The sequence below is a fragment of the Dermacentor variabilis genome, chromosome 7, assembly GCF_050947875.1.
Source record: "Dermacentor variabilis isolate Ectoservices chromosome 7, ASM5094787v1, whole genome shotgun sequence".
NCBI classification, from domain to species: Eukaryota; Metazoa; Arthropoda; class Arachnida; order Ixodida; family Ixodidae; genus Dermacentor; species Dermacentor variabilis.
Window position 1 is genome coordinate 65,622,435 of NC_134574.1, and position 23,471 is coordinate 65,645,905.

General features: G+C 46.0%; 1 protein-coding gene across 1 annotated transcript in view; it reads left to right on the forward strand.

Moving 5' to 3' along the window:
* The window catches only part of LOC142588676 (putative phospholipase B-like 2), a 66,611-nt gene extending 45,240 nt beyond the window's left edge, over nt 1-21,371 (forward strand). The window contains exons 6-7 of the mRNA XM_075700498.1: nt 5,642-5,801; nt 20,895-21,371. Coding sequence (XP_075556613.1) covers nt 5,642-5,801; nt 20,895-21,098 — 364 coding nt within the window. The 3' untranslated portion in view covers nt 21,099-21,371. The remainder of the gene's footprint in view (nt 1-5,641; nt 5,802-20,894) is intronic.
* Nucleotides 21,372-23,471: the final 2,100 nt, after the last annotated feature.

Consider the following 23,471-nt stretch of genomic DNA (forward strand, 5'->3'; position numbering starts at 1 on the left):
AGCTGCGTGTCTACCACTTCAGCTCAAATAAGCAGTTCCTGCGCATCGGACGAAATAACCGCCAGCCAAATTACCCACTGCGCCAGAAGTGATAACGATAATAATGATACTAACGCATGGACGAGGGCGCTCCGTGGCTCTACTGTACAAAGTAATCAAATTGGGGTCAACTAGTCCGAATTTCTATACTAGCAGTTTAGCGAATGTGCGCCTGCCTATATTTGCAGCGACTGGCACAATGATGCTTGTGAGCAGCCTTCACAAAAGGCCCTGTCGCTAGGTGTTTCATCGTTGGATTATCGATTTCCTACGTAATATGAAATTGAGCTCTGGTTTTTCGGAGCTTTGATGTCTCATTGTCGAGGAATGCAAGATACTTGCTTTTTGTTAGGTGCATATAAAAAAGCTTACAGAGTTTCTTATGATACATTCTTACTTTGTTGAGACGCTGAAAAGCACTGCACCAAAAACTGTTAATCACGGAACTAATCCTTATTGGATGATCGTGTACCTAGAACAACCGGTTAGACACAAAGCACAAAGATAGCGGCGAGCACAGTCGGAGATCGCCGAATATCTGATCAGTGGGTGAAGCGCGTCAGCTTTTTTACATGACTCGTCGAAGGTTCCAATGTCGTCGCCAGCACCCGCATGCCCTCCAGTATTTGCTACACAACGCATAGAATCAGATTACACAAATGTCGTTCACAATTCGCGATGGATAAATCCATCGGTAACATTCGAGAAACTTTCGACACATGTAGGCGTGGCTTGCGCCGAGTGATGAAGTTTAACATTTGTTAGCAGGTAAAAAACTATCACCACAGAAACATAGGCAAGTACACGTTTCAATATGCGTGCCAATATGCACCGAAACGTTTTAGTTAACAGACAAGACTACGTTGAGACAGACTGCAAAAGAGGCTTTCCGTGTTCGCGCATGCTGCGAGTTGCGTTCACGGAAGGAGAAAGGATAGTGCCAAACATTATTGCGGACCTAGTGATTAACGGCCCAAAGTAAAATGCTAACTCCACCTAGACGCCAGCATTTTTTGGCCTAAAGTAAAATGCTAACTCCACCTAGACGCCAGCGTTTTGACAGACCGACTGTCCTGCCATTCAGCCAGTTCACCAACCGGCCTCAAAATATAAAGCACATATGTCTATCAATCCAGTTGCGACTTAACATTACAGTAACTTAAACAAAGTCCGTGGACATCTCTTCAAATTGTCAAACGATATTGTTATGATATAAAATCAATACCATTAAAAGATTAGTCACTGCTTCGCACACTTCTCGGAAACTGCAGATTATGTAACGGAAATGTTTGCCAGGAAACGCTGGCCGCGAACGCTGCGCACGATGGCAAGTGGGAGAGTTTTCCGGTAGAAACACCGCCTCTTACGTGGGCCGCGGAGCAAAGCTCTATCTGGATGATGTTTGAACGAACGAAGCGCTCTATGAAAGGTAGAAATGCTCGAAAAGGAGTTTGAGCTTCAGCGTAACAGAAGTTTTTTTTTCCATAGTAAAATTACAATCCCACGCTGTCATGTCTGTAGCTTGTGTTTAAATTGTAAATTACGATTTTTCTGATGCATCTTTCTTCGAGAAATTCTATTATTTTGTAACAACTCTGGGTAACGCGGAGGGCCTGCGTGGTTGTGGTTCGGAATAATTTTTCGACCATATATTTCAGACCGAGACAACGGTTTTTTGCAACACGGGTGCCTTAACCCGCGTTAAAAATGAACCTTAACAGAGCTACGCACAGATTTGTGCAAATTACAGGGGATAAAGAAGTGCGTGATTAGAATTAGCTCAGGAGAAAATGTAATTGAGAACAGTGGTCAGTACGTGCCCGTGAACGTAAATGAGCAATTACTAAAGTGTAATCAATTAGATTTACATTACTTTCCTCCAAACTTTATCGACATTGAACAAATAAAGTGAATAGACAGAGCGCGGATGCTATGCAGGATGCGCCGAGTTTGGCGAAACTCTGGATCTTCACAAGCTCTGGCGGCACCCCAAGATGAAAGCACAAATGGTACCGAGACACAGTTTATCTTTCGACAAGCCTCTAGTTTCATTGCTTTATCTAGATTCACTCTGGGTGGCTGTCATTCCTTGGGCGTTGCCTTCTGGGCGGTCGACAAATTGGGACTCACGCGATCATACCGTCGTGCATGGTTGTACCTTGTTTCGCTTGTTTGTCGTTCCACCGAGTGCATTACATGCACAAGCAAGTTATAAAACAAATACATTTAGTACAATATTATTAGTTACTTTAACGTGGTTGTAACACGTGGTAATCTAACACACATCACTTTAACGTAATGTGTGTTAGATTAATTTGTAATTTTGTACGCTACGCATTATACAACGAGGGAACGCTGTGGTGGTGTCATCACATCTATTCACCGGGCGAGCATGGCGGCTCAATATCCAAGAGGCCTAGTGTAAACAAACTCGTACAACGAGCTTCCCGTGCGCGACGCAGTCATCAGGCTGGTCGATGACCACTCTTTCTTGGATAGTTCTGTTCCTCTGTGAGCAATATTTCCGTGCAGCCCGTAAGACTGCCAATAGCTTGAAGAGTGAACAGAGCAGTGAACAGAGCAAAGAACAGTGAACAGAGCAAACACTGAAGTATTTGCTTCACGAAAGCCAGCACACTAAGTAAGATTCTCAAGGCATTTTCATTTCGCCACAAATGCATGGGCACAACCGGCTTTGCGCAACACCTGCATCTAGCGCTGCAATAAATTATGCGATGACTCGCTGTTGCATAGTGCGGCCGATAGATGACGCATTACCCAAAATTCAGCATTATGCGTACGAAGTAACTTCACCAATGAAGAACCCCAAGTTCTTTATGAGATTAGCATCAGTAGGGTACTTCACACAATTTGTGATATCCATTTATCTACTTATACTTAATTAACCTCTTTCCCAAGAAATTGAGCCATTTGGAAGGCACCCTGACAGACAACTAGAACATTCGGCAAAAAATCAGCAACCAGCGAAAAATCAGTGTCATAGGCACCCGCAAGTGAGATGTCAGTCACACAAAATTTAAGTCGGCTACATAGTAGTGACAAATTTGGCAATATGGCGTGTCTAGACATTGCTTCAATGCTAATCCCAGTAACGCAGACATTGAAGGCGCCTCAATTCATACGTGCGTTCCGTCAGCACACCACGTTCGTAATATTTCCGCCAAGGAGGAAGCGTTGTTTTATATATGCCCGCTCAGCCACAGTATTCGGGAAAGCCAACCACCATTTACGCACTGCCGCATCGATAAGCGCGTCAGACACATCTCTGACACAGCGGCTCGCAGTAGTTCGACGACATGCAATGTAATGCTCGGTGCCGACGCGTCCCGGAAAACTCCCAGTACCTTAGAAAGGGAGGGCGCAGATGACTTGCTCTTCGACGGTGAGCGAATGAAGCCCGCCGCGCTGTCTCCACAGATGAGTCTTCGCCTAGCTCGTAACACAGGCAGCGCACTGATGTCTTCGATAGGCGAAAGTGACGCTGAAACTCCACGTCGGTCATGTATATGAACGGGTCCAGGTTGTCATACTGACGCTTGCTGCCGCTGGATGCAATGACACAGGTTGCTGCTGCCACCGCCATGTTCCCGAGTTGAACTAGGAGGGTGTTTTGCGATGTACGAGTCTAGCACGAGTTCCCTAAGGGAACTCGTGCTAAACTTGTACAAGAGTTCACCTGTCAATAAAAACCAGAGGTCATGTCCCGCCCGAGGCATATAACTTATGAGCGCACCCAGCACGGTTGGGCCACGCCCAACTTGTTTTTCGGCAACAGCGACGTGGTGCCGAGCTGAGAGACATCAACAATCTTGACCGCCGACATAAAACACGCACAACGCTCTCTCATCGTTGATCTACTGAGCATCGCTATCAAAAACAAAGCGTTGACTGTCACTGGCTTATGCATATAACTTATCGGGCTGAGATGGCCCCACAACACGGCTTCATTGCCTGCATTGTGGCGGCTTAGCGCACAGTAAATATTTAGCGGCAATTCACTGTAGCTGCTTGCAAGGCGTCGATGCGCCGAGGCGGACGACGATGCTGAGGAGTGCGTATCGCAGCAGTCGTTTGAGATGGCTGCTCTGTCATTGGTGATGTATCGGAACCACAGCGACGTAAACGCAATCAGCGTCCGAGAATCGCTCGCTTTTCTAGACCCAGTGCAATGGCATTTCTCCATTACAAGCACAGCGCACTCAACAGTTCCAACACCTTCCTCCGTTCGAAGTCTCATTTCATAATTTTTCATAACAGCACACAAGAGCCCTCACCTACCAAAATGCGATTGCTGGAGTGTCGTTACGATATCGATCTGCCATCGCTGCTTGTCCGAGCACAGGTAATCAGCAAGCATCTTGGAGTGCACAACACACTCAAATACTGCGTACATGCGCTGAAAGGCAGCTTCACTGGGCAAGCGGTGACAAGCGATGAATTGTGTCGCTGGGAAGCACGCACTTCTTCGCAATGCATCGCAGAGGCTTTGCGCACAAAGATAAACTGGTACATTTTCCCTGAACTAGGTCTCTACTGACCCTCAAATAACGAACCGCCATTTTGCAGCAACAGCCGCTGCTCCCGTATCCATGACTTGTGTGTCGTTATTAGTTGGTAGGTGGGGGACTTAAGATTCTGGTGAAGCGCCTGTGATGAACAGCCGTGCCGCAGGGCTGCGTTTCCATTCCCCTAATGCAGAAAGAGTGGTCATGACTGACTTTATTGAGCATAGCACTGCAGCGCCCCTAGGCGACTTCTCACCGTATGAATTCCCTCGTGCGTACGACCCTGTTCAATGTACCTTGTACTGCTTCTAAGCTTTCGCCTCACTGTCGCCACTCGCAGCAAGAAGTGCAAAATTTAATAATTTGCTCGATGTTCGTTTGTCATCAGAGATTTCCAGCATTCAAAACAAAAAATAGATAAACAAAGGAATAAAAATGTTTGTTATCTTATTTGTTGTATTTTAACCTATTCGTATGAGCGAAAGCGTAGGTGCAAGAATGTGTCGCTTGTACTCTGTTCGCATTCGATTCAGGATAGAAAGATGGTGCCCGAAAGAGGAGGCAGCCCTTGACCCGCCCGGGTAAGGCGTGGCAAGCGGCTCATGCCAAGTGTGCAGACAGCCAGCGAGACAGTCACGGGTATTGCTACGTAGTAACCGGTGGTAGCCTTTAGCAATAGGTCTAAAATTTATATATCATTTCTATGGACGAAACGCTAAGTCTAAACAGTGCTCAGGAAAACCATTGTTCTCCTTAATATTATATTGACGCTCGCCACAAAAACCGAAAGGTAACTTCCATGAACCTCTTTAAGCTTTGTGAATTCCTTCCCGTAAACACGTAGACACGAGTTCCATGTTTTGTGATACCATGACGCTGGCCCACGCCATGCCCTGTCGGCGATTTGAGTCATTGAGCTCATCTGGCGTCGTAGCATACAATGACGGCACAAATCATATTTCTTGTTTCACTGGTGCCATGGAAGAGTGTGAAACATGCAAACTACTGCAAAAAAAAATCTTGCAGGGATCTGTCGTTTACGCATTTTCTGAGAAAGGATCGCGGCTTCGTTGCAGGTACAACGACTACAGGAACGACCCGCTCTCCCGCTGCAACTGCACCCCGCCGCAAAACCCGGCTTACGCGATCGCTGCCCGCTACGACCTGCTCTGCCCAGATGGAAATTACGATGTCCCAGGAATGTACCGCCAGGGCATGGGTGGCATTGACGTCAAGGTATCTAGCAATGCGTTTAGTGTGGGTAACGAGACCGCATACGCACTAGTCTCCTGAGCGTTGCTAGGTAATAATAATGATAATAACAATAATGATGTTTTCATTAATAATATACTAAAGAAAAAAAACCTTCAGAATTATTTTCTTGTTCTGCTGCTATAATGCGGTGTCGTATCCACTGGTATCCTAAATCCGAAATTTGCAACGGTTGTCTTCCCTGCTGTTTTTCGTGCAAGTTTATTCTTAAAATGCCGCCCGGTAACCATTCCCACAAACATCAGATCACCGAGAGGCGGATAATAAAAAAAACGATGCTGTTAAAGAACACCAGTCGTTCGATTTCAGCGCACGCAGCACCTGTGAATGGAATGCATTTTTTCGTGCATATTGTGAGCCCTTGCGCTACCAATGCCCGATACAAGGGGTGATAGAATACAATCTGCGCCGTGTTGAAGCGTTGTATAATGCGGTGAACTGTCAGCTGGGTAGCGAAACAAGAGAGAGCACAATAGTGCAAGAGATAGAGTGGTCTGTTTTATCCTTTCGTGTTTTCTCTTGGTCGACGATACCGATGATACTATCTCACTTTAGTACGGGTTTGCTAAGGGTCCACATTAACCATGCACATCAATTCCACTACGAATCATGGTTCTCCATCACTGGAAGTGGCTCGCGTAGTAAGTATATTAAACTGAAGCTGGAACAATCCCATTATGTGAATCATATAGCATGCATTAAACTATGATTGTGTGAAGCTAGTGTGGAACTTGCTCTAATGATGCGACCATTATCACAGGGATGCCTAACATTGATTATATAACAACATAATCAAATCTGTCTTTCTTGTTGAAAGAATTTGCGCTATCAGTTCCTGACCTTCAATGAACCGACGCTTCTGCGGCGTATTGTTCTTGTGGAGTAATTAAACAGTGCTACACTTCTCGTGGAGGTGCTGGCTTATCACTTAACCTGGAACGCCACAATTGGAAGCTGCCTTCCATCATTCCTGACGACGCCAGTCAAACGCCACTACCGGCTTCGCATGGCTTTATTTGCTCTGGCTTGACGTGTCAACGGAGCTCTGAATTCTTTAGCGACTTCGACAAAAACCGCTTTAATATTAGAGCTCTCAAAACAATTTGTGAAGGCCCACATGAAATAGGATAATGCTTTCAAGTTAAACAATGCAATCTTGAACTTTACTGGTGCCGTCAACGTGTAATTCTGTAACCAAGGAGCTGGCCTTCGCACGTGATCATGCGAGCTTTATGTAAAGTATTCGGTCGCCCTGCACAACGGAGGCATCTTGCCACGGAACGCTTGTGCATCAACTCGCCAACAGTCTGTCAAGAATTTTATCATTTACATAAAAAACGTTGTCACGTTCTCTAACAAAGCAATGCATGAATGGCCTAATCCAATGAGATCATGAAGACGATGCCTTTAAAATGCCCTGTTCGGAAAACCCACATTTCATCGTCAAATTGCTAACGTCTGTTATAGTTATAAGAAACTCCACAGTGGCATTCTTCTCCAACTGTCTCTGTCGAAGAGCAAAGCGCCTTGCTCTTCTCCTAGAAGATGAATAGTAGTGTCTCTGGACGGAATCGTCGCATTTGCCCTAGTCGACACAGGAGCCACCATGTCAGTAATTGGTGAAGCAGTTTGTCGCGCTTGGAAGAGTGTTAACATGGCGTTTACTGCACTTTCTCTCCATGTACACATCACATTACCCGAACAGTGCCACATTTTGATTCCATAACCATTCAAAGATTCTCGTGTTCCATTCATAAGGCCACCAATGACTGATCGTGCACAGAAATCGAATTTTCTCCGCTTGCATATGCGGTGCGAGATAGTGCTGACAATTCCGGCGACAAACTATTAATTGCAAGAGACAAGATTATACCTCCGCACTCTTCCGTGATAGCGGCTGCCTCTTCCGGTGCCGCAAATGCCACCGCGGCTTTTATACTACTCGAAAATATTTGTTCATGGATAAAGAGACGAGCCACAAGAGCAGAGCAGGTTTCCTCGTAAAATTTAGCAGAGAAACTAAAGTAGTTTGTAAACGTGTGCAACGCTGCAGTACTCCCATCATGCTTGGTCTCAACAGGCTAATGCCTTTCAAATGAGTGCAATGCTGGAGCACCGGGTGCAACACCAAAACGGCAGCGGCGAGCAAGGTTCGATGGTAACAATAGCAGTCTACAGACTTGGTTAAAGTGCCTTGGTCGTCTTCAGCAGGCTGACTCAGCGACCATATTAGACGTAACCATTCATTGCACGTGCATCATAGTGAACTGTAGTCTGCTGCCTAGCTACATGTTCCCTGTCATCGACAAACCTATTCGACAGCTCTCTCGTAGGCTGCACCTGTCACCACCTCTACCTGCTTAGCAAGTACTCCAGTACGTTTATTGTTAAGCAGCCCCTTTGAGCCCCGCATCGATAGTGCAAGAGGAGGTAGACAGGGCCACCCACGCTCCACAGTGTCTGAGGCAATATCCTGCATCGACCACATACAACCGTGTTTTAGAAGATGAAGTGAGCGATATGCTTCAGCTAGGCTTTATTCAATCGTCTTACATTCTTTGAGTACAATACGTATTCTGTAAAACAAATTTGGTTTTGCGTCTACAATCACCGTCCAAATCGGATAACACGTAACGACGTTTACCTTTCGCCATATATCGACGATGCTATCGAATATTTTTACAGCTGGAGTGTTTTTATTCAATCGATTTATGCTCCGGCTATAGAAAACTACCTATTCGTCCAACTAATGACCTAATAACTCTTTTGGTGGCACCAGAGAGAGTATACTTTTAGGGCTTGGCAATGCCACTGCTAGCTTTTAACGCATGATGGACAATCCCCTCCACAGGCTGAACATGAAGACGTGTTTATGTTACATTGACGACGTAGTCATCTTTTCCACTTGCTTCGTCCCACCTTTGTTCCATTTTAAACAGGTCTGGTGGTGCTTAACTAACATAGGCCTCCAAGTCAATCCGATGAAATGTCTCTTTGGAGCTACGCAGCTAATAACACTAAGATGCGTGGTATTGAAAGTCCACATTTTATCTCACGGTTCCAAAGTTCGCGTATTCACTGAATTTCCGAAACCGTCGTCACTGACGGAAATCCAAAGCGCCATCGAACTCTCCTCATACTATCGAAATTTTGCTTAGGTTATTGCTTCGTTGACCCAGCAATTCTACCTGGTCACAAGTTGTGGCAATGCATTTGCAAGATTGTGTCGTCACATCAGTTTGCCGCCCTGCTGCGCCATGTCTGTGTTACGGCTGTCACGAAAGTTTACATGGGCATTAACGGCGACGTACTTAGTGCAGTCCGCGGTCCGCGAAAACATAGATATGATAATGCGTAGTCGCCAACTCCAGCCGGACACAAACGAATGCCAAATAGAATTGCTGAGACTCAGAAAAGAAGTTCTTGGATATAATTGATACCCTTGAACAATTGGATCATACCTTTAGAGTCATTACTTCGACATCTTTATCTATCACCACGCCCTATGTTGTATGTCAACTTTGAAGGATATATCTGTGCGCCTTGCCCACTGGTCTCACGGAATAGAGGTCTTCGAGATGCGCGTTGTTTGTTGGTCTGGCCTTGAACACACCAACATGGATGCATTCCCCCGCTCATTTACTTCAAGCGGCACGTTCAAGCCGTCCAGATTTTCATCTTGAGGTACGAGATCACCGGAACAACTTTTCCAACGGCCGTAAACGGTTGTTCGTCGTCTCTGGCCACATTCACGAGTATCTAGGATCATCTTTCAGTTCGCCCCTAAAATGCTCCGACGCTGGCTTTCCAACCTACGCGAGGTCCACCGGTGCTTTTATCGACGTAGGATGTACAATTTTCTGCAGAGGTAAATGAGCTTATGTTTCTTTATTGTGAGTGTACGTGAGTCTCTTTTATCGTGAGTGTGCAGTGCGAAGGTACAACGAGGACGTAGACACGACAAGTAAAAGCGCTCTCTTCATTTAAAGGGGCCTTGAACCACTTTTTATCGAAGTCGAGCAATGAATCTGAAGTTTAATTATACATCCATCTAACATGTCTGCCTTTCTCTTTTTACTCCTGTTTCTCTCGTGCAACATTATTTTCAATAGGAAGCTTTCCCATAGTTTGTCGAAAAGAATTGATGCACACGGCCAGTAAGTTATCACTTCACTGGACTTATAGTGTTAGTTACAATATCATAACATTGAGCAAACTCGTCCGCCGAAGTTTTCTCGTCTACATTTCAGTGCCTACCACCAACCACCCCTCCCCAGGTTTTAGAAACATCAAGCGGGCTTTTGGTCATTAGACAAGTTTGGACATTAATTTGGACATTTGGACATTAGACGGAGTTTTAGAACCCTTACGAGTTCCAAGCTTAAGGTTCATGGCGGAGGAAATTAGTCCTACAGAAAGACACGTTCACTGTTTTTATCACATCCCTCGAGTTATTTCTGCAAGGAATGTCTTCAATAAACGAATAAAGACAATTCGGAACAAATAATAAAGAAAGTTTAGTCTTGCGCAGCAGTGTTCACCTGCCCAGTGATTATGCATTAATTCTTCCTTGACTTAGCTACGCCTGTGTGCGCTAGTCTTCTCAGAATAGCCATACACTCCTTTTTTGACCCTGACCAAGGTAGAGGTCACAGGTCGCGGGCGGGATTCGTCCAGTGGTGTGAATTAGTGCTGTCAAGCAATTGAAGGAGTAGACAAACATTGTCAAACATACTTATACAATTGTTTTCAATATTTTTTTTCTGTGGGGGCTTCACACGCATCTAAATCTAAGACGAAAATTGAGCAGTCTCGGTTTGCATCGTGCTTGACGGGGAATACATAACTGCGGCCCTCAGCTGAAGAAGACAAAAGACAGGATACGCACAGGGCGAATAAAATGTCTTAGGTACGACGAGTTCCTCTAACGAAAAGCGTGCTACATTGTTCTTTTGTTTTATTGCAGAAGAGTTTTATTTGTACCGTTATAAAGTGATCATTTTCTAATAATTTCCGTTCGCTTGAAAGTGTGGTCTACCGATGCTAATGAAAATAAAAAAAAATATCCACAATCAAAAATAGCAATGAGCTTCATTTCAAAGAGAGAATATTGGAAGAGCCTTATGCTTCGCTGTTAAGAGTGGAAAGCGTTAGCATTAAAGCGTCCCTGGCTGCCTGTCTCACTTCCCGACTAGGCAGCCTATGTAACCGGAATGTTTACCGGGAAACACTGGCGTCAAACGCTGCGCACGAAGGCGAGCTTTCTGGTAGAAACGCGGCCTCTTGCGCCGGCTGATTCCGGAGGTTGTGCACAGCCGCGTCAAACCTCTGAAACGGCAGCTGGAAAAGGCTTTTTATTTGAGTCTCCGTGAAACAGAATTATGTTTTCTCTTATATACAAATTGCACGATGCTGTCATGTATTTAGTTTACGGACGTTCTGGTGCATTTTACTTTGAGAAATACAATTATTTGAGTAACGCCTATGGGCCACGCGGAGGGCATGCATGGTTCGCAATTATCTTTCTCTCACGCACAGCGGCGCCGACGCCGACACCATATTCCTTGCGAAACGGGGTCCTTAACGCTATCGCGGAAAAATAGTATAAAGCATGCTTGACGATTGAAAGGTATGATATAGCGTGGCTCATGTAACTACCGTTCGAGATAAATCGTCAAAAATGGACCTTTTTCTGAGGAAAGTATTTACTATGCAGTCCCAAATTACTAGAATTAGAAAAGAAATGTAGACTTCGCCCTCACTTACACAGCAGCTTAGCCGGCGGAGCGTTTTGCGAATGAGCTCGAGATACTGCTTTGTTTTCAAAGATGCGTAGACGCTTGTTATAGCGCTCTCACGTGGCAACTCTAATGGCGCGTACAATAAATAAAATTTTTAGAGCTTACCGTGCAGTATCACCGCACGGTGCCGCACAGCGAAAGCTAGTGACATTTGAAAATGACGACAATGAAGACACTAACAAAAGAAGGCAGAAAAATAGCTTTTACCGCATTTCGTCTAAATATTGTTCTTTTGCAATAAACGTACATTTGCTTTGAAATAGTTGATCGGCCGTTCTCGATAACCAATTTGTCCTAATGCCAGCACAAATCAAAACAAGCGAGCGATCAGGCAGGCAACATGACTGAGCGCGCACCTGGTTCATCAGTACAGCGTCGGCTACCTCTTCTGCTTAGAACGCGAAAACGGCAGCCTCGTGTCATCGGCGTTATTATGAGTAGGCTCTCCAAGGAGCGCAACGATAAAGGGCTGTTGATTCGCGAAAAAGCTGCAGAAATTCGAAGAATTGTCTACTTATGCGTCAGCATTGTTTGGCTCGACTGTGACTTCGTTTTCGCTTAATTTTGCTTACTTGCTTTTCCTAGCTTTTGCGCGTCTATCCATGGCCTTCACGGTGGCAAATAATGCTTAGGCTTTATTGAATAACTGTCACAATTTTTCGCAGCATCTGGCCCCCTTGAATGCAATCATACCAATTGAACCAAAACGCCGGGCGCGAGTGCGCCTCGCGGAGCAGAGCGCTGTAAAGGAAACGCAAGCTGCCGCTGCAGCGCGTGAGGCGTTGCGTGAGGGGAGAGTGCGTCGCCGCGAAGCCACGTCGCCCTAGCTGTCCCTCTAGCAAGCGTGTGTTGTGCATGCATTCCTCGTCCACGCGAGCACTTACCTACATTCTGACTGCGCCTCGGTAAGGCCCAATGAAAACGCACGACGTCTCTCAACATGGTCGCTATTCTGGGAGGTGTTCATGTGTCGAAGGACGCTCAGCGACGTTCAATTGGACGATGAGAAACCCCAAAATGTCAAGTTGGCTCATTCCTAATCAACCCCGAAATTTCAGGTTGGCCCAACCCGATATTTGAGTTGTGCCAATCCCAACATTCAAGCTGGCCTGCTCCCAAATTTGACTTGGGCTATCCCCACCGCCAAGCTTCAAATTGACCCCATCCTAAATTTCTGTTGGACCACGTGGATATTTCAAGTTGGTCCACTTCCAAATTTCAGTTGGGACAGCCCCTGATTTCCAGTTGGCCCACACAAATTTCAGTTGTTCCACTTCCAAATGTGAAGTTGTCTTAGTACGACCGAAAGCTGAGCTAGTTGGCAAGGATTCATTATGCAATAAAGGTGAGGCGTGCAGACAGGACGCAATAGAAGTGGACAACGCGAACGACTATCAACTGAAGGGAGCACTGAGGCAAAAAAGAAAGAAGACACAAAAGTCATCTGCGCAAGCTCCAGAATGGCATCACCAAGTGTCAGTCGGGCACATGTGCCGGTCTGCGTGAAAGATAGCTGTTAAGGCACTTAATCTCTTCCTTATGTAAAGTAATCGAAGGCTGAGTCACGCATGCACTTCCACCATTATAGATATACCATGCCTCTACCATGAGACGTGTATCTTCATTCTTGTACCTGTGTAATATTGCGCATTCATTTAACTCTGGCGTGCAGTTACAATCCTGGCAATGCAGCGAAAGATTAGTAGGCGATCCACCGGTTAACGACCTTTTATGTTCCATTAGCCTCTGATTGATACACCGCCCCGTTAGCCCTACGTAGAACTGGCCACAACAGGGCGGTGTATTAATCAGAGATGTATCAATCATATATCTATATACATATATATACAGGGTGTTTCCGCGAGCACTTTCAAAAATCTTGAACAGTTGTCTGTGGCAGATATCCCAATTCTAGTTACTTGGCTTGTTTACTCGAAGCGGCGGACAAAAATTCCGCAAAAAATTGAGATGCGAAATCTACTAATTAATAAAAATTTTATAATTAAGTTCTGCATTAATTGCGTTATGGCCCATATTGCAACTTACAAATTCTAGCCGTCGAGTTCACAAGGCGGATCCCCTTGGAGCGAATTTTCAATATGACACCAGTTTCGAGATATAAATTCCTCAAGTTTGCGGAGAAGTTTATTGGCGTTCCAGTTAATTTGTTAACAAAACGTCGTGTCATGCACTGTCATGCACTGTCCCTGACATTGCGCAAACATGCCTTCGCGTGTTCTCGGAACCCCGGCCGTGAAGCTCCAGAGAAAGGCTAACTGCAATGAAGCAAGGCGGGCCTGCGCATCAGCAAATATTACTCCGCGCGTTGAGATGTAAAATCACTCTGCTGCGTGTGCCACGCTTGCTGTAGCTTTAACTCCGTGGGTGTCCTGACGGCGTTCTGCGTGGACAGGAGGCAGATGCGCGAAATGGACGCACTTATTGTGCGCGCCGTGAGCATACTTCTGTAGGGGAAGGCGAGATCAGCGCAAGGCGGCAACGCCATGGCTCTGTAGTTCTAACCGATGCTACTCGCTGTCACCATGTTATCTCTGTTCACCTGTTTGCATACGCCACAAAACGTGTGTCTATCAGCTGACGTTTACTGCAGTCCATGCTGCAACCACAGCTACAAGCCTTAAACTTCGCGTAAAGGTCTCACATGTTGCTATACCATTCATTGCTGTGCACTTATGGCAAAAAAGCGATATTTAGGTATATGTACGTTGTAGGCATGTGAATTACGTATACACAATACGCGTGCCACATGTGCCGTATATGAATGTTCTACTATTCAATCGCCAAGATGCTAAAACCGGGTCATACGTTCTTGACTAAGTTATTCATAAATCTTGGTAGGCAGCCCGTAAACACGTGTCGTTAACATATCATTCACAACGCATTTATGTATTCTAAGATTTTTGAAAAGACTGATAAAGGTTAAAATTTTTGCACATCATCTTCATCATCGTCGTCGTCATCAGCCTGTTTTATGTCCACTGCTCGACGAAGGCCTCTCCCTGCGATCTCCAGTTACCCCTGTCCGGCGCCAACCGATTCTAACTAGCGCCCGCGCATTTCCTAATTTCATCGCTCCACCTAGTCTTCTGTCATCCTCGATTGCGTTTTCCTTCTCTTCCTACCCATTCTGTAACCCTAGTGGTCCAACGGTTATCTAAACGGTTATCTAAGCGCATTACATGACCTGCCCAGCTCCATTTTTTCCTCGTGATCTCGATTAGAATATCGTCTATCCCCGTATGCTCTCTGATCCAAAGCTCGCTCTTTCTGGCTCTTAACGTTATGCCTAGCAATCTTCGTTTGATCGCTCTTTGCGCGGCACTTAACTTGTTCTCAAGCTTCCTTTTCAGTCTCGAAGTCTCTGCCCCATATGTCAGTACTGGTAAAATGCACTGATTGTACAACTTACTTATCAATGACAAAGGTAAGCTTCCAGTTTGGAGCCGGCAATGTCTGCCGTATGCGATCCGACCCATTTTTATTCTTCTGTGAATTTCCGACTCACGATCAGGGTTCCCTGTGATTAATTGACCTAGGTAAACTTACTCCTTCACAGACTCTAGTGGCCTACTGGAGATCCTGAACTCTCGTTCCTTTGCCCGGCTCTATATCATTATCTTTGTCTTTTGCATAATAATCTTCAACCCAACCCATACATTCTTTCTGTTAAGGTCCTCAATCATTTGTTGCAACTCGTCTGCATTGTTTTTTGAATAGAACAATGTCATCGGCAAACCGAACGTTCCTGAGATATTCGCCGTCGATTTTTATTCCTAAGCCTTCCCAGTTTAATTGCATAAATACTTCTTCTAAGCACGCTGTGATTAGCATTGGAGAGTTTACTCGGACCCTTGCAGTCGATAGACACTTCGTATAAAAAGCCGCCAGTTTTTCAAGCATTATGTCTCCTCCATCTTTGATTAAATTGACTGTTATTCCATCTTCTCCGGCCGCTCTTCCTCGTTTCATGTCTTGCAAGGCCCTTCTGACCTCATCGCTAATTATAGGAGGAGTTCCTGTATCCTATTCGTTAATATTTCTAATTGAGGTATCCCGATTCATCTGGGGATTGTACAGGCCAGTATAGCATTCTGCTGCTTTTACTATATCTTCGAGATTGCTGATGATATTGACCTGCTTATCTTTCAATGCATACATCTTGGCTTGCCCTTTGCCACGTTTCTTTCTGACTGATTTCAGGCTGCGTCCATTTTTTACGGCTTCGTCAGTCTTTCTCATGTTATAGTTTCGAATCTCACTTACTTTCGCTTTGTTGATCAGTTTTTACAGTTACGCGAATTCTATCTTATCTCTTGAATTTGACACTTTCATTTTTTTTCGTTTCTTTAATAGGACCTTTGTTACTTCAGAGGGATTGCCTACCTGTTGCCTTGGTGCCTTGCCTCCCACTTCAATTGCAGCCTCTGAAGCCAACCTAGTTACGGTTTCATGCTTTAGCTATGTCATCAAGATCTCTCTGTTCTAAGGCTCCATATTTGTTTGCAAGTACCACCCAAAATTTGTCTGCTTTTACCCTTACTGCCTCTAGACTGACCTGTTTCTTCTTGACCAATTCAGCTCTTTTCTCTTCAAATTTAGGTGAATCTTCACCCTAACTATCCCATGATCACTGCACTTTACCCTACCTATCACTTCAACATACTGCGCACTATGCTGGGATCAGCAGTAAGTGTGAAGTCACTTTCATTTCTTGTTTCACCGTCCGGGCTTTTCCAGGTCCATTTTCTGTTGGTACGATTCCTGTAAAAGGTGTTCATTATTCGAAGCTTCTTCCTTTCTGCGAATTTTACCTCTAGCGTTCCTAGCATCGACGCGGTAGTTGCCACTGTTTGTTCACCAGCCTGCTTTTTTGCCACTTCTGCATTGAAGTCGCCCATTACTACAGTATATTGACTTTCCACTCTTCTCATCGCTAATTCAACATTCCACGACATCACGACAGACTACCAGTTGCTACGCGTATACCCATTCCCTCACGCTAGGTTAGACAGGACGCAAGCAGCACACTTAAAACAATTACAAAGGGATTCTTACAGAAACCTCAAACTCATGCACGCCATGTATAGACGTGTATAGTACAAACAGATGCACATCGTGTGGCGAAGTTGCCACACTTAATCACATGTTATGGTAGTGTTAGGACTTAACAAACATGGCATTGCCAACACCTCCGTCTCTTCCACCGCCAGCCTCCGCTCGCGCTGGTACACCGCACCGCTCAGCTCGAACCTGACAGCACAAGCCTGGGCCATCCAGCGAGGCGAGAAAGCCGCTTCGAGACAAAGTCTCGAGACCGCGTCCGCGGCGGGTGCCCGGACCCACTAAAAAGACGCCGGACTCGACTCCTATTGATTTGAAAATAAAGTTTACGCTCTCTCTCGTCAATTTTGCCCGCTATGTCCTTATGGATTAAGAAACTTGCCCCGTATTGCTTCTTACCTTGGAGACCTCTGTAGCAGATGACATGTCCGTTATTCAGAAATGTATAAGCCTCACTACTTCTTTTGATCTGACTAAGGCCGATGATATCCCAAACAATCTCTGTCAATTCCTCAAAGAGTCCTGCTAAGCTAGCCTCACTTGAGAGAGTTCGGGTGTTAAACATTGCAAGGGTCAATTGTAATTGGCGGCCTGTCCGGATCCAGAGACTCTTAGCACCCTCTGCTGCGTTACAGGTCTGACCGCCGCATTGGTCAGGTGCTCCTCAACTGCTGGGGACTGAGGGCCATGGGGTAATTTAGTGAGCCATTTGGGGGATGGCCGAACAGTGCAACAGGGAGGCCAACTCCTGATCTGGTGAGGGAGTGTCCTGTTGAAGCTTTGTGGGCCCATTCTAATTTGGTTGTGCCTGGATTAGTATAGCCTCAGTCACTCTCGGCATCTTTTGCCGGTGACAGGCACCACTCCAAGCATGCAGAAGTTGCGCACTGGAGGAGGTGAATTTCAAGCTCACCATCCCATATAAAAAAAAGAACTTTTAGCTGGATTCGAACTTTCGACTATGGCAACCGAGCCTTCGCCATGGCTCAGTCAGATAATCCCGCAGGCTGGGAGGCTACCTTATCGCCGACAAGTACCGACAAGTACAGGGCCCTACACGCCTAAAAATTCTTTCGATTTGTCACTCAATATAGAAAGATTTCTAAACGGTTCCTGCGTCGTAGTTTCGGAATCGCACGTGCGCATGTGAAACAGCGTAGTATTTCTCATTGGTTCCAACATTGTGGTTTCGGGACCACCCGTACGCATGCGGCTATGAACGCGGCTGCATATATCATACATATTCAGCGAGCTTAAACAATACTTAAATATGTGGGAAAAAAAGAAAATGAGGAGGAAGAAAATCTTTCAGCGCACCGGGAATTCACTAGTAGCGTGTTCAAGGCGGTACACCGAACAACTCACGGTCTCGGCTGCCTGTCTAAAACACCAGAAAAGTTATTCCTAACGAGGTGGAACTGATATTGAATCGCAGCTCAAGGCTGAGTCGCTGATTGTCAGATGGATGCCTAGGCAGAGACGTTCGCTCAAAGGGCAAATCCTCAGAGTGGAGAGACGGGCCGCAAGAGTGGGGCTGAGCCGCGCGTAAGAAAAGCTTCCTTAGAAGGCGGCCTTTCTCTATGGTTGGAAGGTACCTACAGGTCGCCTCCTTCAATCCACAGCGCATGCGTCTGCTGTCGGTTAGGCATTGTTTGTACAGTTCGCGTGGGGAATCTATTGAAGTACCTATTATCACCTGACTTGCAATACTTGTAATTTAGCAATTGCGAATGCGCGCTCGTGATCTTCATGAGTACAAATAAAAACGCGCGAAAACAAATATGAGTGAGAATCTAGAGGAAATAAATGGGTGCGAACGACGACCTTTTTTTTTTACATGACCAAGATCTGTACTGTGAAATTTGCTACTGTTGTCGCTACGTTTTTTTCTTATGATGTGCGCGATACTGCAAATTTTTACAGGATATTTTTTCTTCCTTTCGCACGACAATTACCTTTCTCTTTCCTCTGCGGTACAGAGCCCATACTACTATTCGTGTTTCGACTTATAATAACGCGCACGATGCGCTCGCCTCGATAGCAGAAAGGGGCATCTCAGTAGGTGAAATAGGCAGCGCGTTTCGGAAGTTACTGCAGCTCATTCCGTAAATGTTACATGTCTATAAACGTGCTTGACTTTCCGCGATAGAAGTGCTTTAGTGATCGCGATGGGTAACTCAACATAGAACGATTTCTAAATGGTTCCGGCCTCGTAGTTTCCGAATCGCACGCGCGCAGGTGACACAGCGTAGTATTTCTCAATGATTCCAACATTGTGGTTTCGGAGTCACCCGTACGCATGCGGCCATGAACGCGGTGGGATGTACCATACATTTCCGGCGAACTTGAACAATACTTAAATGTAGTGTGGGGAAAAAATGAGAAGGAATAAAAACTTCCAGCGCTTACCGAAAATTCACTAGTAGCGTGTTCAAGGCGGTAGACCAAACAAATCACGGTCTCGGCTGCCTGTCTCACACATCGGAGAAGTTAGTCCTAACGATGGGGAACTGTGAATAAACGCTAAAACTTGAAGGATAGATTGATTATTATTCAGTGCGGCTATTTACGAGCAGCGTATTTCCGCCTGTGTCATCTCATTACAGGCCTTACACGGCGTGTCAAACCTTTCAAGGGTGCCAGAAATATTGGCGCACCCGCGTATGTCGCCTTCGTCTTAGTTTAGTTCCTAGATTTATTTTCTGCTTTTTTGCAGAAAACGAAAACAGAAAACCTATTTCGGGGTAATTATGTTGGACGCACCTATAATTAGAACACTGCCCGAGATTTTCGAGTGCGAGCTAGATCTTGCTACCGCGATCTGGGATTCAAACTTCTGGAAAAAACCGCCCATTTTCCGTTTAAATCGTGAAGCATAACTTCTTTGTCAAGCTGAACGGTAGGCTCCAGTAGGCTCAGATAAATATTCAGTCGAAAAAGTCATGGGATTGAGCTTCGCGAACGCATTAGTTTGAAAAGGTAGTTTTCGACTAATATGGTTGTATTTTCCCGTGCCATAAGAAATTAACTTTCTATCCAATTTTATTCTTTGAAAACGACAATATATCTGCCGTATTGTGAGGCTATAAGACACTTGGTGTATTATGTCTTGGCTGAGAAATGGGATTGTGTTCCTGACAGCAAAGGTTGCGCTTATATACAGAGTGTCCCAGCTAAAGGTAACCAAGCTTTGAAAAACGATGTAGTGTACTAGTCGTCTGAAACGAACTGAGGAGTCTTGGCGGATCGGGCACCTACTCTGCAGTATTTCTTTTTGTCCTTTTGCAATGTCAATTCGCTAGTAGAAAAAAAATATTTGCGTAAATTTTTAATATTCGCTACAGCAAGAAACTAGCAATACGAAAGTTGTAGATCCCATTGAAAAATAGCTGTCTGAAGTTTTTGCAACTGAAGAAATCCCGCTGAATAGAAACACAACCCCGTGATAGCGCCACAATTTCAGCGACCCCAGACGACCGATCGGCAAACAGCATCGGCTGTTCTCTGCACCGTTATCCGAGATGGGCTTGGTGTTTCCGGTGGCTGCAAGGAATGGGCCAGCAATTGCTGACGTGCCATGAAAAGCAAGCGGGGACCGCTTCTTTAGGGAGCAAAGCCTGACCCGCATGGAGCCTTTTTGCACGCGGAAACGCACCTCGGGTTGCACGCGCGTGTTTCATTGTCTGCTTTGCTTGAGTTTGCCGGACCCATGTAATCGCGTCCGAGTTAGTCGGACCCGCGTATTCTTAGAACAACGTCCGACAAATTCACGCGCAACGGTTAACCTTGCTCTCACAGTCAGTGCTTCGCCCTGCAGTGGAAAATGCAAATTTTTATACGGAATGTAACGTTAGTTTCGGATGATTGTTTTCGACCGCCGCTATGGAGCTCCCCAAAAAAGGCCTGCCTTGCTCAGATGGTTGAAGAGGGGTGCTCGTGTGGCATTCTGATCTTTTTTTTTTACATATATTCTTCACAGCGCCTACCGATATTGTGAGCACCGGTGGCATTACGGTTCTCAGGAACAGGATCCCCCTCCCCCCTTCCACCACTTCACTCTCGCTGTTCGTCTGCATGCATTTAGTCTTCCGCGTGTGCCTTTCTCGGTGCCAGCCTGCTTTATCCCGAGCCCTTAAGCGGATTTTGTTTGAGCTTACCGCTTTTCTTCCCGCAGGTTGCAAACCAAGATATGGTAGCGTCATTAGAGTACGTCGCAATAAGTGGACCTACTTGGGGAAACGTACCCGCGTTCCAGTGGAGCACGAGTGGACTGCCGGATAGCCACGTGGGCCATCCCGATAGATGGCAGTTCGAACCGGTTCAGCACAAGTGGACACCTGCGAGAGGCACTCTGAGTGAAACACCTTCGATAAACTGAGCCCAAAAGAAGGATTGTTCGATTAGTCTGGTCCTGTAACAACGCATAAACTAGACAGCTTAAAGGTTGTCTTCAATGTAGACTTGCTAAGGTTGAAGATTGCGCGTGTTGGTATAGCAGAGTGTTCGTATAGTATTATCGATGTCAGCGAAATTGCGCGCATGGGAAATATGTGCGTAAGCCTGCCGTCTGCTGCCCTTAGTGGCAAATAAATTGATTTCCTTGCACCGTAATATGAAATGTTGTACCCTCGTTCTTTGTTTTTATTGCATTGTCGAGCGCAGCGGACGAATCATGTGACAAAGCCAGCTTGGTATTTCAGGGTGGTCCTTTATGTGACAATGTTTTTTTGCGTTTCTGCTGTTCGTCTCCTTTAATATATTCATGTACGTATTCCTGTAATAAGGGAATAAATCGATAGTTGCAAGTAGCGCTCCGTTGTGTTTGTTTCTCCTCTGTGTGTTCCGTCACAATGTTGTGAATTCCAACATCTGTTTCATCGCAAAACTGTCGGAGCAGAAGCAAAGAGCCTACCGGCACAGAATTACTCCCTGAACACACAATCGCCTGGCTGTCATCTACAATATACATTGACAAGATGTGCGAGAAACCTTGGCCATTGCCTCATAACATGTAACAGGCGCCTTCTAGTTGTATGTACAATATTTATAACACATATTCTGCCTGTCTTGGAATAACTTTGCCTGACGTGCTAAAACGTCTTCCAGCGGTCATGAAGACCGGGTAAGGACCACCAAATTAATATGTAGGACAGTTTGGTAATAGCACGGTAGCCTTCTAAAACTCCTTTCAGGTGTTTTACAAGGCAAGTTATGTTTTTTTTATGTCGATATGGATTTCCGCGACACATCTAGCAACAATGTTAAACACTTTTTAACTGTACAAGACGCTCTTGAAAGATGAAGGTGTGACTTCTATTCAGTTATTCACCAACCTGTTCCTACGTGTTGCCAAATAAGGACTTTTTAAGCACCCCGGTGTGGCATATTCAGGACAATTTAACGTTCCTTTGGTAAAAAAGTGGGGGCGTTATGTCTTCTTAAAGCTCTTTCATTAAGGAACCGTCAGCACCTGTACATGATACGTCCCATAACCTGAGCGATTGTAATTTTTCTGCTAAGCACATTTTTTTGTCACATGTCCTTTCATACAGCTGTGACGGAGAAGATCGGCAGGCTGTAAAGCCCCGTTTCCATCGCGTGGCACGTACGCAGTTCGTTCGCTGGCTGCGCCCTACCTGCTGGTGCTGAGTTTGTCGCTGCTGCTCTACGAGCCGAATAAACCCCCCTTTACACTTGGTGGAGCTGCTGGGTACAACCAGAATTCTGGAACTTCGCAACCGGACACTCCAGCCCGTCTTTATAATGTCGGAAGAAGGACCACCACAACCACAACCCGCTGCCTCTGTGAATACCGTGGTCTGCCCCGGCCCGTTGCGGCAACGCGACCCACCCATCTTCAGTGGTACCGAAGACCATGACGTAGAAGACTGGCTCGTTGAATACGACCGGGTGAGCACCCACAACACTGGGACGACAACAAAATACTTAATTACGTGTCGTTTTATTTGAGCGGTGTCGCCACCGTGTGGCACCGCAACCACGAACGTGATCTCACGACCTGGACGGCCTCCAAGACTAATGTGACAGCCCCGCCATTCGCAAGCTTCGCGCCGAGCAACGTTTGCGTGGCCATGCGCAACAGTGAGGGTAGACATTTACCAGCTATATAGAAGATGTCGACCTCTGCAACCACGTTGACGTCGCAATGGCTGATGCGGAGGAGATCCGCCATATCTTAAGAGTATTGAAGACGACGCCTTCCAGGTGCTGTTGGCGAAAAATTCCTCGACAGTCTCTGAACTCGTCAGTCTGTGTCAAAGCTTCGACGAACTGCGCAAGCAACGCGTAGCCACCCGCCAATCTACACCTCAGGCCACTCCAATGGCGAGTTTGGCTGCTGCCCCGGATAACACTTCGCTGCTGTGACAGATCAGTTCGTCCGTGAAGAGGTGGCTCGTCAGTTTTCTTTGAGTCCACTTACACACGGACAGTCGAGTAATCCGTTGGCGCCCGCTCTCCAATCTGTCATCAAGGAGCAGGTAGCCGACCACATTTCGCCTTCTCTTCAGCAGGCTCCGACGGCCGCTCCCCTGACGTAAGCCGAAGTCGGGATGAGGCCTGCGCCAGAGACCTACGGCCGCCTTCGCCCACCTTCGCGCCCACCCGTATCCCCTCCAGTCCATCCACTGGTGCGGTATGCACGACCTCAAGACCATTGGCGCACGGAAGACAACCGTCCGATTTGTTTTTATTCTGGCCGTGCTGGACACGTGACACGTCACTGTCGCCT